Raw genomic sequence first — 13,894 nt, 5'->3', positions numbered from 1 at the left:
AATTTCAAAGCATTTGTCAATCATTAATTTTCAAAAAAGCTTAAAAATAAGAAGTCTTGACTATAGTGTTCTTATTTTGTTTAAAATATTCAGTTTTTATTTGGTGGTATTCTTTTCTTTTTAATTTCCTTTCACTCTTGATTCCCCCCAGTGTATTGATGAATATTATTGAAGCATCTTTTCTTTTGACTGAGAACATGAAAAACTGACTTTTAAGGGGATGGCACTTACACATTGTGTATCAGGGCTTGCATCTGTAACTTTGTGATTTGAGAGAATCTCATCTGAGACACAGTGAGCCAGGGACCTTACATTGAGGTCCCTGGCTCACTTTGTCTCAGATGAGATTCTCTCAAATCACCAAGTTGCAGATGCAAGCCCTGATACACAATGTGAGTCATCTTTTAGTATCAGGATGGCTCCATTTCTCAATAAAATGATTCCATAAAGTCTACTTAGAATTCTTTCATTTCAGTTTTATGCATTTTCTTCTTAGTAATGGTGGATAGAAATGTCTAAATGTTGTGTGAATCCACTAGCATTCAGAGCCCACCCCCATCCCTCATGTAATTAAAATTTGAACCTATTTGAAATTGTTTCTCTCTATAATTCTGGTATATTACCAAGCATACTTGGTAATCTTCATGTAGAATGAGCCCTATAATTTAATTAGGACTTTTACTCAGAATTTGTGGTTTTGTGGACACTCTCTGTTAACTTAGTTTGCTTTATTTAACCTCCTCACTTTAATGAAACAACACTTCCATCACATATCTTAAAGCTGTTTAAGACATACCATCTCATTGACGTCACAAGAACAAATAAAAATACTGCCACCCTTACTTATGTTAAGCTAATGGGGCTGCTTGTGTGAGTAAAAGCTGCAGGATCAGATCCTTTATGTTGAAATAAGATAATGTACAATCTTGCTATAAAACTTGTGATAGAAAGTGGTAACATTTACTGCACATGCTCAATAGCACATATTTAAAGAGACAACATTGCAAAATTTAGTCAGTTTTTAAAATATTACTTTTCTAGTTAGTACTCCTGCACGCGAGTTTCCCTAACAATTTGTGGCTTGTCACATTTCTTTAATTTTTAAATAGGAATCTTCTGTTCTACAGAAAAATTAGCACAAACTACTGTCAAATGCGCAAAGTAAGCAAACTGGAAAAAGATCTGCCTTTTGGTCTGATCTTTCAATAATAGTTGTAACTGTGATATGTTAAATTGATGCAATTTTAATTTTATTTGTTACCAACATTATGTCCAAGCAAATATTTCTTTGAACGTCAGAAAAAATCCTGGAAGAAATACGTATATAAATCTTTCTTCCCCTACCTCACCCCCAGAGGGGATTCCTCTGGGGTATGTCCCACTCTAAGTCCTTGTGCTGTGTGGTTCTCATAAATGTTAAGTGGGTAAGACATAGCTTCTTCTGGAGCCCATCAGCAGTTTTGCAGCAGACTGACAAATAAAGTCATTTCTTTTCCCAGTGTCCGGGCTTGAGCATATTGTTTCTGTAGTGCTTCCAGATTTTGCCATCTTGAATAAAAGGAACCAAGCTCAAGATATAAATATTTGGACACTTCACCATTAAATAAAACTTAGTATAGTTTTTAAGTACCTTTTGTTTGTATGCAAGTTTGTTATGCTAAATATAAATGGCACAAGATACCACTAGATATATAGATCGTAAATCATCATTTGGAAAGGAGAGATTGGAGTGGTGACTGAGTGTTTTGATTGTGCAGGTAACTTAGCTAATCACAGGTTCATTTATATACATACGACAGAAACATTTTAATAAAAACACATTGGCTCTGTCTCTGAGTCAATATTGGCTATACCAAAACTCTTAATCTTCTTTAGGGATTAAAATTTCATGTTTTAAAATGCTCTTTATGCTAGAGCCTGGCAAAAGACATCTAAAACGATTTTTTTTTTTTTTGGGGTCTCAGCCTTTGTACAGTATTTCCTCTTCAATTGTTTTACAAAATTTTAATGTCATCAAATGCAAAAATGGTTGACCAGTTTACACTTTTGTGGGAAAAATACTGTTGCAGTCAAAGCTGAATGCAAAGTTTACCTAAGCGGTATTTTCACAAGGGTTTGCTATTAAACAATTCTGGTTACTGGAAAAAAAAACTCATGAAAGACAAAAGTGGTAGTGGTCTAGTGAGCAATAGTCAACATGGTTTCTGTAAAGGGAAATCGTGTCTTACTAATCTATTAGAGTTCTTTGAAGGGGTCAACAAACATGTGGACAAGGGGGATCCGGTGGGCATAGTGTACTTGGATTTCCAGAAAGCCTTTGACAAGGTCCCTCACCAAAGGCTCTTACGTAAATTAAGCTGTCATGGGATAAAAGGGAAGGTCCTTTCATGGATTGAGAACTGGTTAAAGGACAGGGAACAAAGGGTAGGAATTAATGGTAAATTCTCAGAATGGAGAGGGGTAACTAGTGGTGTTCCCCAAGGGTCAGTCCTAGGACCAATCCTATTCAATTTATTCATAAATGATCTGGAGAAAGGGGTAAACAGTGAGGTGGCCAAGTTTGCAGATGATACTAAACTTCTCAAGATAGTTAAGACCAAAGCAGATTGTGAAGAACTTCAAAAAGATCTCACAAAACTAAGTGATTGGGCAACAAAATGGCAAATGAAATTTAATGTGGATAAATGTAAAGTAATGCACATTGGAAAAAATAACCCCAACTATACATACAACATGATGGGGGCTAATTTAGCTACAACGAGTCAGGAAAAAGATCTTGGCGTCATCGTGGATAGTTCTCTGAAGATGTGCAGAGGCGATCAAAAAAGCAAACAGGATGTTAGGTATCATTAAAAAGGGGATAGAGAATAAGACTAAGAATATATTATTGCCCTTATATAAATCCATGTTACGCCCACATCTCGAATACTGTGTACAGATGTGGTCTCCTCACCTCAAAAAAGATATTCTAGCACTAGAAAAGGTTCAGAAAAGGACAACTAAAATGATTAGGGGTTTAGAGAGGGTCCCATACGAGGAAAGATTAAAGAGGCTAGGACTCTTCAGCTTGGAAAAGAGAAGACTAAGGGGGGACATGATAGAGGTATATAAAATCATGAGTGATGTTGAGAAAGTGGATAAGGAAAAGTTATTTACTTATTCCCATAATACAAGAACTAGGGGTCACCAAATGAAATTAATAGGCAGCAGGTTTAAAACAAATAAAAGGAAGTTCTTCTTCACGCAGTGCACAGTCAACTTGTGGAACTCCTTACCTGAGGAGGTTGTGAAGGCTAGGACTATAACAATGTTTAAAAGGGGACTGGATAAATTCATGGTGGCTAAGTCCATAAATGGCTATTAGCCAGAATGGGTAAAAATGGTGTCCCTAGCCTCTGTTCGTCAGAGGATGGAGATGGATGGCAGGAGAGAGATCACTTGATCATTGCCTGTTAGGTTCACTCCCTCTGGGGCACCTGGCATTGGCCACTGTCGGTAGACAGATACTGGGCTAGATGGACCTTTGGAATGACCCGGTACGGCCTTTCTTATGTTCTTATGTCTAATTCAGCTGGAAAACTTTGTTTAGTTTGTCTTGGTGCATTTTTTCAAACATTCACATGAAAGACTTAGTCCTCTAAATTATTTGTGTCTCATTGGTAAAGATAATTGGTTTCATTAAGGGGAAAGTGTAACCGTTACTATTCTCTTCCTTGTGGAGTGCTTTTTCATATAATATTAGTTGTCATATTAAACAGAACTTTCAACTCTGTTACAGAGATGAACAATGACCATAGTTGACAGAGTATCTGAGTCTTCAAACCCTGCAGCTTGTCAGAAGCAGCCTTGTAGCTCCGTGGTACCCTCTACTGGAGACATGGACTCAGCCTCTGCAAGTTGGGGTGCTGTATCATCTTTGGAAGTTCCAAAGCACAAGATCACTTTGGGACCAGTACCTGGTGCTGCAGTTTATTCTAGTTCATCTGTACCTGATAAATCCAAGCCTTCAGCTCAGAAAGATCAATGTAAGTATCTCCTGTCCCTGTCCCCCCATGCAAATTATGAAAAAATAAAACCAGCTGCCATTTAGTAGGGTCTGCTGTCCTCATCTTGCAGTTCTTACTCATTGGGGTAATTCTATTGATATAAAATGGGACTATTATGATTAAGGACTGCAGCAGCAGATTCTAATCTTGTGAACCATGTGTGAGAGCTCAAATGGCCAATGTTGTGAACTTAATTTGAACATGTTTACAAGCAATATAACAAACGTTTTGGGGGCAGAGGCGGTGTTTCTCCATTACTTATAGTATACTTATTTACTCAAGTGTTTATTTCTGTAGAGAAGGATGTGTTTTTATCAGTGTTGCTTTTTGTGGCCTATATTATTTAGAGTTCTATGAAATATAATATTCCTCCTAAAGTACTTGGTGTCAATATTCACATCACAGAAGGAAGGTGAAAAATTGTTCTTGTTAAACTCTGAGGATAAGACAAGAAACAATGGACTTAAATTGCAGCCAGTGAGGTATAGGAAAAACTTCCTGTCAGGGTAGTTAAGCACCGGAACAAATTGCCTAGAGTGGTTGTGGAATCTCTCATTGGAGGTTTTTAAGAACAAGTTAGACAGACACTGTCAGGAATGGTCTAGTTTAGGGGTTCTTGGACTTCATTGTACCGCAACCTCCTTTTGACAACAGAGGCGGGACCGAATCCTGAGCCCGCCTGAGACCTACTGCCCCAGGTGGGGAGACAGGGGCCAAAGCCTGAGCTCCACCGCCCTTGGCAGGGGGCCAAAGCTGAAGTCCAAGTGCTTCAGCCCCAGGCAGAGGGCCTGTAATCTGAGCCCTGCCACCCAGTGCTGATGCCCTCAGGCTTGGCTTCGGCCCTGGGCTGTGGGGCTCGGGCTTCAGCTTCGGCCGTGGGCCCCAGGAAGTCTTAAGCCAGCCTTGGTGACCCCATTAAAACAGAGTTGTGACCCACTTTGGAGTCTTAACCCACAGTTTGAGAACCCCTGGTCTAGTTATTACATAGTCCTACCTTGAGTGCAGGGAACTGGACTAGATCAGTGGTTTTCAAACCTTTTTTCTGGCAACCCAGTTGAAGAAAATTGTTGATATCTGCGACCCAACGGAGCTGGGGATGAGGGGTTCAGGGTGTGGGAGGGGGCTTTGGGCTGGGGCAGAGGATGGGGGTGTGGGGGTCAGGGCTGCAGGGTGAGTCCGGGAATGAGGGGTTCAGGGTGTGGGAGGGGGCTCTGGGCTGGGGCAGGGGGTTGGGGTGCAGGAGGGGGTCAGGGCTCTGGGCTGGGGGTGCAGGCTCTGGGAAGGGGCCGGGGATGAGGGGTTTGGGGTGCAGGAAGGGGCTCTGGGCGCGGCTTAGGGCTGGGGCAGGGGATTGGGGCACAGGCTTACCTCTGGCAGCTCCCGGTCAGCGGCGCAACTGGGGTGGAGAGGCAGGCTCCCCACCTGTCCTGGCACCACAGACCTCACTGCGCCCCGGAAGCGGCCAGCAGCAGGTCCAGCTCCTAGGCGGTGGCGTGCAAGCAGCTCTCGCCCACAGGCACTGCCCCCCAGCTCCCGTTGGCCAGGAACCGGTCAGTTGGAGTCCGGAGCCAGTGCACAGGATGGGGGCGGTGCGCGGTGCCCCATGGCCCCCCGTCTAGAAACTGGACCAGCTGCTGGCCGCTTCCGGGGTGCAGTGCGGTGTTGGAACAGGTAAGCACTAGCCTGCCTTAGCTGGGCAGCACCACCGACGGGACTTTTAACGTCCCGGTTGGCGGTGCTAACCAGAGCAACTAGAGTCCCTGGTTGCTGAGCAAGATGACCCAGTGCCTTACATGCTGTGACCCAGTACTGAGTCGCGACCCAAACTTTGAAAAACACTGGACTAGATGATCTTTCAAGGTCCCTTCCAGTCCCACACTTCTATGACTCTATGATTCTATCATCAAGGGTTACTTATTGTGCTTGTTACTTGCTTACTTTGGTATCCAGTCATACTTATAATTATTAAATCATAAAAAATGTAAGTTTTCCTTTGTAATTTACAATAAGGAAAAAAAGATTAATTTGAATTGAGTCAGATTGAGGAAGCTAGATAGAAAATGACTTGCTTAGTTAGGTTACTGAAATCTGGGCAATAATTAGTCTTTGTTGTATTGTCCCACATTAGTGCATTCTACTGTCTTAATTTTTTCCAATTGGCACACAAAACCTTATCTTTTTTACTGAGCTTGAGTTGACTTGAGAACTTGCTTTGTGGTACTGAGGCAGTCTTTAATACGTTACTCATCAAGTAACTACTAGAATGTAGATTATTATTAGTTCTGTTAAAGTTCTTCTAGATGCTCATGCATAAGGTAATATTACTTTAGCATGATTTTTACATTAAACGATTTAATATCTTTAAAATGTGTTGGTATTTTTTTTTGGCAGCTATTAGTGATGGCATTGCTCCGCCACAGAAGGTTCTTTTTCCAGCAGAGAAGATTTGTTTGAAATGGCAGCAAACGCATAGAGTTGGAGCTGGACTCCAAAATCTTGGCAATACATGTTTCCTCAACTCTGCTCTGCAGTGTTTGACTTATACACCCCCTCTTGCCAACTACATGCTTTCTCATGAACACTCCAAAACATGTGAGTACTTTTAAAAAATATATAGCACCCCAAAACATTACACACTTGATGTACGTATAAGATGACAGGTCCCTGCTATGAAGAGCTTATACTCTAAATAGGCTATATGCAGACAAAAGTGGGAGAGGGCAAGGGATGCAACATAAGATTGATTTTTTTGGTTTTGCATTTCAGATTTTTACTTTATTCTAAATTATTTCATTTTGTGTTTAACTCTTTCCTAACTTTACCTATTTCTCTGAACTGAACCCTTTTTAGTTTCCATTTTTTAACCTATCATTATAGGTTTTCCACCTGTTCTTAATTGTCCGCTGTTTTGAAATAATAATTTTTGTGAAGATTGTTCCTATAACCAAGATTTTTTGAGGTCTTCCGTAGATAAATATTTTATTAATTTGAGATGCAATGTTGCTTCACTCCTCAGGCCATGAACAAGGATTCTGCATGATGTGTACGATGCAAGCTCACATTAACCAGGCGCTCTCTAACTCTGGCAATGTCATCAAACCTATGGCTGTCATCAATGATCTTAGACGTAAGTAATTTCAAATAATCAATTTGTAAAATGTATACATTTTTGTGTATAGATATTTTATTGGCTTGTTTATTTGTCTGATTTTAATTGTTATACAACTTAGGGTTTTTTAATAACTTTATGAAGGAAAGTTTAAAAAAAATCTTTCTTTTCATCCATTTTCACATGTGAGACATACAATGTAACATTTATATTTATTTGTTAGGGATAGCAAAACATTTCCGGTTTGGAAATCAGGAAGATGCACATGAATTTCTACGCTACACTGTTGATGCTATGCAGAAAGCATGTTTGAATGGAAGCAACAAGTAAGTGTCAACAAAATAGTATTTGAATATGCTCTCATTCCTATTTCCCTATAAATAGAACAATACATGTTCTGGGTTTTCAAAAGAGGAAACATTCATAGAAAAAAATTAATTGACTTTAATCTTCTAATCACTGCATAATTTATTTTCAGATTGGACAGACATACCCAGGCTACCACACTCATCTATCAAATATTTGGAGGGTACTTAAGATCAAGAGGTACTTCTCTTTAAAAAATTTTTTTTTAGGAATGGTTTGGGCCTTATGACTGTATTATATGACTGAAACTAGGGTTAGTCAGTTATTTTTTTTTGTCTTGTTAATTTCTTGGTCAAGGTCCAGACTCCAGCGAAAATAATAAAAAAAAAATTATGATAATAATTAAATACAAAGATTTCAGGGTCTGTTCAAAAGCATCTAGCAGTCCGGATTTGGCCGGCAGTCTGCCTGTTGACTACCCTGACTTAAATGCTAATTACGGTAATGTGTGCTAATACCTTAGGCAATAGACTGACTATGCTTATTGTGTTAAGTATTTATATTTTGATTTCAGTAAAGTGTATGAACTGCAAAGGAGTCTCAGATACCTTCGATCCGTACCTTGATATTACATTGGAGATAAAGGTAAATTATTTTGTTACTCTGGCTGAATACGTTTTAAAAAGAAACCCCCTTAATTAACTGCATAGCTTTAAAAAATTTAAAATGCAGAATTTAAGTTGATTCTACCCACATAGTTCTGTGATGGATGTGACTTATACTGTACTTTCTCTTATCAATATAAATGGGCTGTGTATGGCTTACTTAATCTGGACAAGTATTAAAATAGAACATCATTCTGAAGTCTTGAATCCACAGGCATGGCAATGCTATCTCATACTTCCCAGTTCAACAAAGATTTAATTGCAGAATGTTATAACTGAGGGTCCATATTGTTAATACATTATTACTTTTACAATATATGTACCACAGATCAATTACTAGTGTACTCCTTTTACAGTATGTACCACAGACCCATTACTACTGTACTATGAAATATTATAAATAATTAAACCTCATCTATATTTGTCAGTCAACAGAATACATTTTGTGATGTAATATATTCTGCAGTCCGTGTCTCTTCCCCACCCCACCCCACCTTCACAAATTCAGTAGTCTGCAGTGGATTTCCATTAAAATCATGTTAGTTCATACTACTGTAAGCTGAAGTGAGCATGTGGTGTATTCTTATGATGTTTCTGATACTGATGGACTTATCCTCCATGAGTTGGCTATTAGCCAAGATGATCATGGATGTAACCTCATGCTCTGGTGTCGCTAGCCTCTGACTGCCAGAAGCTGGAAGTAGACAACAGGGAATGGATCACTCGATAGTTGCCTGTTATATTCATTCTCTCTGAAGCACCTGGTATTGGTCACTGTCGGAAAGCAGGATACTGGGCTAGATGGACCATTGGTCTGACCTAGTATGGCATTTAATATGTTATGTTCTAATGCATTGCACTGTTATCTTACTGTTTTAGACAGCTCAGAGTGTAAACAAAGCTCTGGAACAGTTTGTGAAGCCTGAACAACTGGATGGTGAAAATGCCTATAAATGTAGCAAGTAAGATGAATATTAATGACATCTTAATACTAGATGCTTGGTTCTATCGATTGATTATTGCATGTCATTTAAAAAAAAGTTGTTGATGTTTTGCTTAATTCAGAAACCCAGTGTAAGGTAAAATCTCATTTGTTGTACCCAAGCAAGTATAATACAAAACATATAAAACTTGGAAAATCTTTTTTTTTTGTGTTTGTTTTTGTTTTGAGAAGGCCAGTTGCCTAATTATTCTTCTGGGAGGGTTTGGTGTGGGGAGGTATTTGCCAAGAGATGCACTCATTTTGGCTCACCGAAGTGTTTATATACTATTATTGTCTATACACAGTACTTTGCTCATGTTACTGAATCACACCATTTTAAAAGTGAAAAAAGTTGACTATAAATTACTGCTATGTTAAATAAACCATCCTAAACCTAATCTGGTATCACTGAACACACAGCATGTCCTAGATAACATAGAAAGATAAATAAATTGATCAAACTTCCTTCTTGCATCTTAAAAATAGATTGCATGCTTAAAACATTTGGATAAGAACACAAAGGTACAAAGACAATATACAGTAAAAGTTGTTTTATCCAGCATGTTGTGGGAAATGGGGGGTGCTGGTAACTGAAAAATGCCAGTTAACTAAGAGGGAGGGAGTTTGGGTGCAAGAGGAGGGCGGGGCTGGGGATTGGGGCACGGGAGGGGGTGTGGAGTGCGGGCTCTGGGAGGGAGTTTGAGTGCGGGAGGGGGCTCGGGGCAGCAGATTGGGGTGCAGGAGAAGGAGAGGGGTGCTGGACCCGGGGGGCACTCACCTCGGGCGGCTCCCTGCAAGCGGCGACCTGTCTTGGCTGCTCCTAGCCAATGGGTGCTGTGCAGCTGGCACTGGTGTGTGTGTGGGGCGGGGGGGCAGCACGCAGAGCCACCACCGCCTAGGAGCAGCCAAAGCCTGGGCAGGTTGCCGCTCCCCAAGCCGCCTCTTGCACTCAAACTCCCTCCCAGAGCCTACACTCCACACCCCACTCCTGTGCCCCTACCCTCTGCCAGGCCCACGCCAACCGGATTATAAACCAGCATTTCAATGAAGATCAGAAATGCCAGTTTATAGAGTTTCCGGTTGGTGAAGTGCCAGATAAAACAGCTTTTACTGTAGTAGCAAAACAGGTCATAATTTTTACTCAGTGCAGCTAAGCAAAAAGATTAGAAGACAAAGTTTAGTAAATGTTCTTGCCTCATCTCTAAATTATTAATGTAACTAAGCCCATGTTCTGCCACTAGAGGTAGAATATTAATGGCTAATTAGTAAGGTCAAGATTTTGTCGTAGGTGTTTTTAGTAAAAGTCACAGACAATAAACTAAAATTCATGGAAGCCCACAACCTGTCCCAGACTTTTACTAAAAATACTCCCGGGGGGATGACTAACAGTTGGGAGCTCAAAGCTGGTGGTTGCTCTGGTCCCCCTGCTCCTCCCCGGGCAACTGGCTTCGCTGCTATGGCAGGGTCTGAAGTCACAGCGGTCCATTAATGTTACAGAATCCTTGACCTCTGTGGCAAAATCAGATCCTGACCCAACATTTTCCTCCAAATGCACTTAGTGTCTCTTTTCTTATGCTAAAATGAGGTATACAGTAGATGAAGTAAAAAGGTTCAAATCCAGGTTTTCCCTTGTTCACTAGGATTTGCAGACTACAAACATAAAATGAATTCTGATGGTGTAAAGATCACAGATGAGAAGCATATCTAACAACCATGGGCTTGAGTATCCCATTTCTGTGTTGTGTGGTCCTCCATATGTATAATCTGCAGGGGTCTATAGTCTGGTCAAACTTGAGGCCACAAGCTTCCCTCTTCTCAATGGGGTTTAAAAACAATTTTTTAAAAAAAAGCACACTGCTGACCTACAGGGATTTTTCCATTTCTGGGAACTCTTTCTTCTACTTAACTCCTATGAGGAAACTCAGATATCTTCTCAGCTTGTGCTGGGTAGGTTTATACTAATTTTAAAGCCCACAAACTACAGTTTGTTTGAGTATCTAACCTAAGTTTCACAGAATTATATACAAAACTTTCTTGACATTCTGGTCAGTAAATGCTCTTCATGGGTAGGAGTATTTTGGGGCATAAATCTAGAAAGATAGCCTTTTCTCTAATTCCCCACCCCTTGTTTGCTGCCAAGTCATATTATTACTATTCTCCCTTCCTTTGTGGTAGAAGCTGGATCTCACTGGTTAATCCTGCAGATCCTGTCATTGATGAGTAATGATCCATCACATTTACATCAGGCTGTTTAGGAGTCATTTTTCAAAGGAAATCAGATGCTTCACTCTCCTTCCTCTCCAGGTAGTCTCAGTACAGGAAGGTAGTGGTCACAGTCTTGATTGTCAACAATTCTCATAGTGTAGGACAATTGTTTGCCTGTTTTTATTGAAGATAGATTAAATCCATTTTGGAAATTCATATGTGCTCTTCCCAGCCCCAGATTGAAGCTGATGTTCCCTTCTTTCAGTTACGCTTTTGGTTTTCTGCACTCTGGCAGAAAGCTGAAAGGAGGTAGCCTGAAGTTTGATTTCACTTTTTGTAATATTAGAAGTGCTGTGCCTTCTTACGTTTTCCTAAGCTATTTCCAAAGACCTCAAATGGTGCAGTGAGAAGGCTGCTGCTTGCTGCATTGTGAGAGTTGCTGGCAAGCTTGATTTTTTTGTTGGCATCAGAGATCTACAGATATGTTTAAATATTAGTTTGGATGTCAAAAGATAAGTTTCTAGAGCCTATATTCTATTTATCCTAGAGAACTGTCCTCATGTTTTCTGCTGTCTCTTGTACTAGCTATGCTGAAATGTTGTATATGAACTTCTGAAAAGCAAAAACATTGCATGTAAAGAAATACTTAGATAATGTAGACAAGTGTCTGAGCCATGGAAAACATGATATAAATGCTTAAAAATCCACATAAGGTTAACCAATTGTCTGTGTTTGCTTTTAAGGTGTAAGAAGATGGTTCCTGCTTCAAAGAGGTTTACAATACATCGGTCTTCTAATGTTCTTACATTGTCTCTGAAACGGTTTGCAAATTTTAGTGGTGGAAAAATTACCAAGGTACATAAAATGGTGTTACAACTGCATCTTTTTAACATTTAGATCAGGGGTAGGCAACCTATGGCACAGGTGCTGAAGGCGGCACGCAGGCTAATTTTTCAGTGGCACTCTCGCTGCCCAAGTCCTGGCCACCAGTCCAGGGGCCTCTGCATTTTAGTTTAATTTTAAATTAAGTTTCTTAAACATTTTAAAAACCTTATATACTTTACATACAACAATAGTTTAGTTATATATTATAGACTTATAGAAAGAGACTGTAAACATTAAACATTAAAATGTATTGCTGGCACACGAAACCTTAAATTAGAGTGAATAAATGAAGACTCGGCACACCACTTATGAAAGGTTGCTGACTCCTGATTTAGATTTTCTAATACCAAGTGACCATACAAAGCCAATTAATGCATGCACACAGCAACTCTAAATTGTAGATGCCAGCTGTTAGGAAGAAAAATAAACCCAATAACGAAATCTTCTCCTTCCCTCTTCTGGTAATAGCAGAGTTCCATTTTAACAATAAACATGAAACCAACAATAAACATCCTCCTCTGCCCTTCGAGAGCTGCCTTTGTAGCAGACTGTTCTGCTATTCAGTGTTGGACATTTTTCAACCTGTCATTTTCCAAATGAAACTGAATCTTCACTTTTGTTTTATATGTATGCTTTTGATCCATTTTGTGTGTGTATATTTTAGAAATGTTTTCTACCTCAGCATCTGAAGTATTTTTTTCAAACTTTTTATAATAGTTCATAAAATATTTCAGCAAAATTTGAGCCTTCTCTTCTATCTCTATTTAGGAAGTGAAATATCCTGAGTATCTGGATGTTCGACCATATATGTCTCAACCAAATGGAGAACCAATCATTTATGTTCTATATGCAGTCCTGGTGCATACTGGTTTCAGCTGTCATGCAGGACACTACTACTGCTATATAAAGGTAAAGATAAACATCTTTTTCTTTTAATAAACAGATTTCAAAAAACCCCACAACCTTTCTAAAATAAGCATTGGGGACATTAATTTTTCATTCCTCTCTTCACCAGTACAGCCTATACTCTGAGGAAGGGAGCTGTTCTTGAAGGCAGGCTGTTTGGATGATCTGTCTTGGTAGGTTCCCATCCATATAAGGATGCAGAATCTTGCATATGTTTTTTGTCACCCTCCTAAAGAAAGTCCTTTATTCCTTTTTGGATGGGAATTCTCCCAGGGGAGTCTTTGCACGACCCAGATATTTCCATTAACCAAAACCAGTGAGTCTTCCCCACTCTGTGTTCTTTTTAAAGCTATCTCGATCATGCTAGTGCTACTGGAATGTCCTCCTGAACCCTTCTTGGTTTTCTGTGTAGTCTTTAGCACTACCAGGACACTTCTCCCTATCAGTTGGATCATCCCAGGAAGTCCTGTCTGTCTAGAAACATTCTTTGTTGCAGATGGCCTGTCCTGTTAGAAACCTTTCACCTCAATCCTGGTTGGAGATGAAATTCCTCCTTCGTTTAATTAACAAGGCCTGTTCTGTATTGTGCAAGTGTGGATTATCAGTTATACTGGCAAGTTTACAACGAGGTTCCCCCTCCTGTGATTTTCCTGTTGGAGGTTTTTCAGAGGCCCACAAATGCTTGTCTGCAAAATTCTGTGGACACTCTTGATGGATTTTCCTGTTGTTTAAAGAGGATTTTCTAAGTTAGCAAGATCCTCTGCCTGTGTTTGTGTCTATCCCAATTTAG

At 39.8% G+C, this 13,894-nt stretch overlaps 1 protein-coding gene across 1 annotated transcript in view; it reads left to right on the top strand.

The window, feature by feature from the left end:
• USP42 (ubiquitin specific peptidase 42) overlaps positions 1 to 13,894 on the top strand; it is a 42,144-nt gene that overhangs the window by 2,957 nt on the left and 25,293 nt on the right. The window contains exons 2-10 of the mRNA XM_044978999.1: positions 3,779 to 4,025; positions 6,438 to 6,638; positions 7,063 to 7,173; positions 7,379 to 7,481; positions 7,634 to 7,701; positions 8,036 to 8,106; positions 9,006 to 9,088; positions 12,057 to 12,168; positions 12,967 to 13,107. Coding sequence (XP_044834934.1) covers positions 3,788 to 4,025; positions 6,438 to 6,638; positions 7,063 to 7,173; positions 7,379 to 7,481; positions 7,634 to 7,701; positions 8,036 to 8,106; positions 9,006 to 9,088; positions 12,057 to 12,168; positions 12,967 to 13,107 — 1,128 coding nt within the window. The 5' untranslated portion in view covers positions 3,779 to 3,787. The remainder of the gene's footprint in view (positions 1 to 3,778; positions 4,026 to 6,437; positions 6,639 to 7,062; positions 7,174 to 7,378; positions 7,482 to 7,633; positions 7,702 to 8,035; positions 8,107 to 9,005; positions 9,089 to 12,056; positions 12,169 to 12,966; positions 13,108 to 13,894) is intronic.

This window comes from Mauremys mutica, chromosome 11, assembly GCF_020497125.1.
Source record: "Mauremys mutica isolate MM-2020 ecotype Southern chromosome 11, ASM2049712v1, whole genome shotgun sequence".
Taxonomy (NCBI): Eukaryota; Metazoa; Chordata; order Testudines; family Geoemydidae; genus Mauremys; species Mauremys mutica.
Note: the sequence above shows the minus strand (reverse complement) of the source record. Positions and strands in the feature narration are given on the sequence as shown.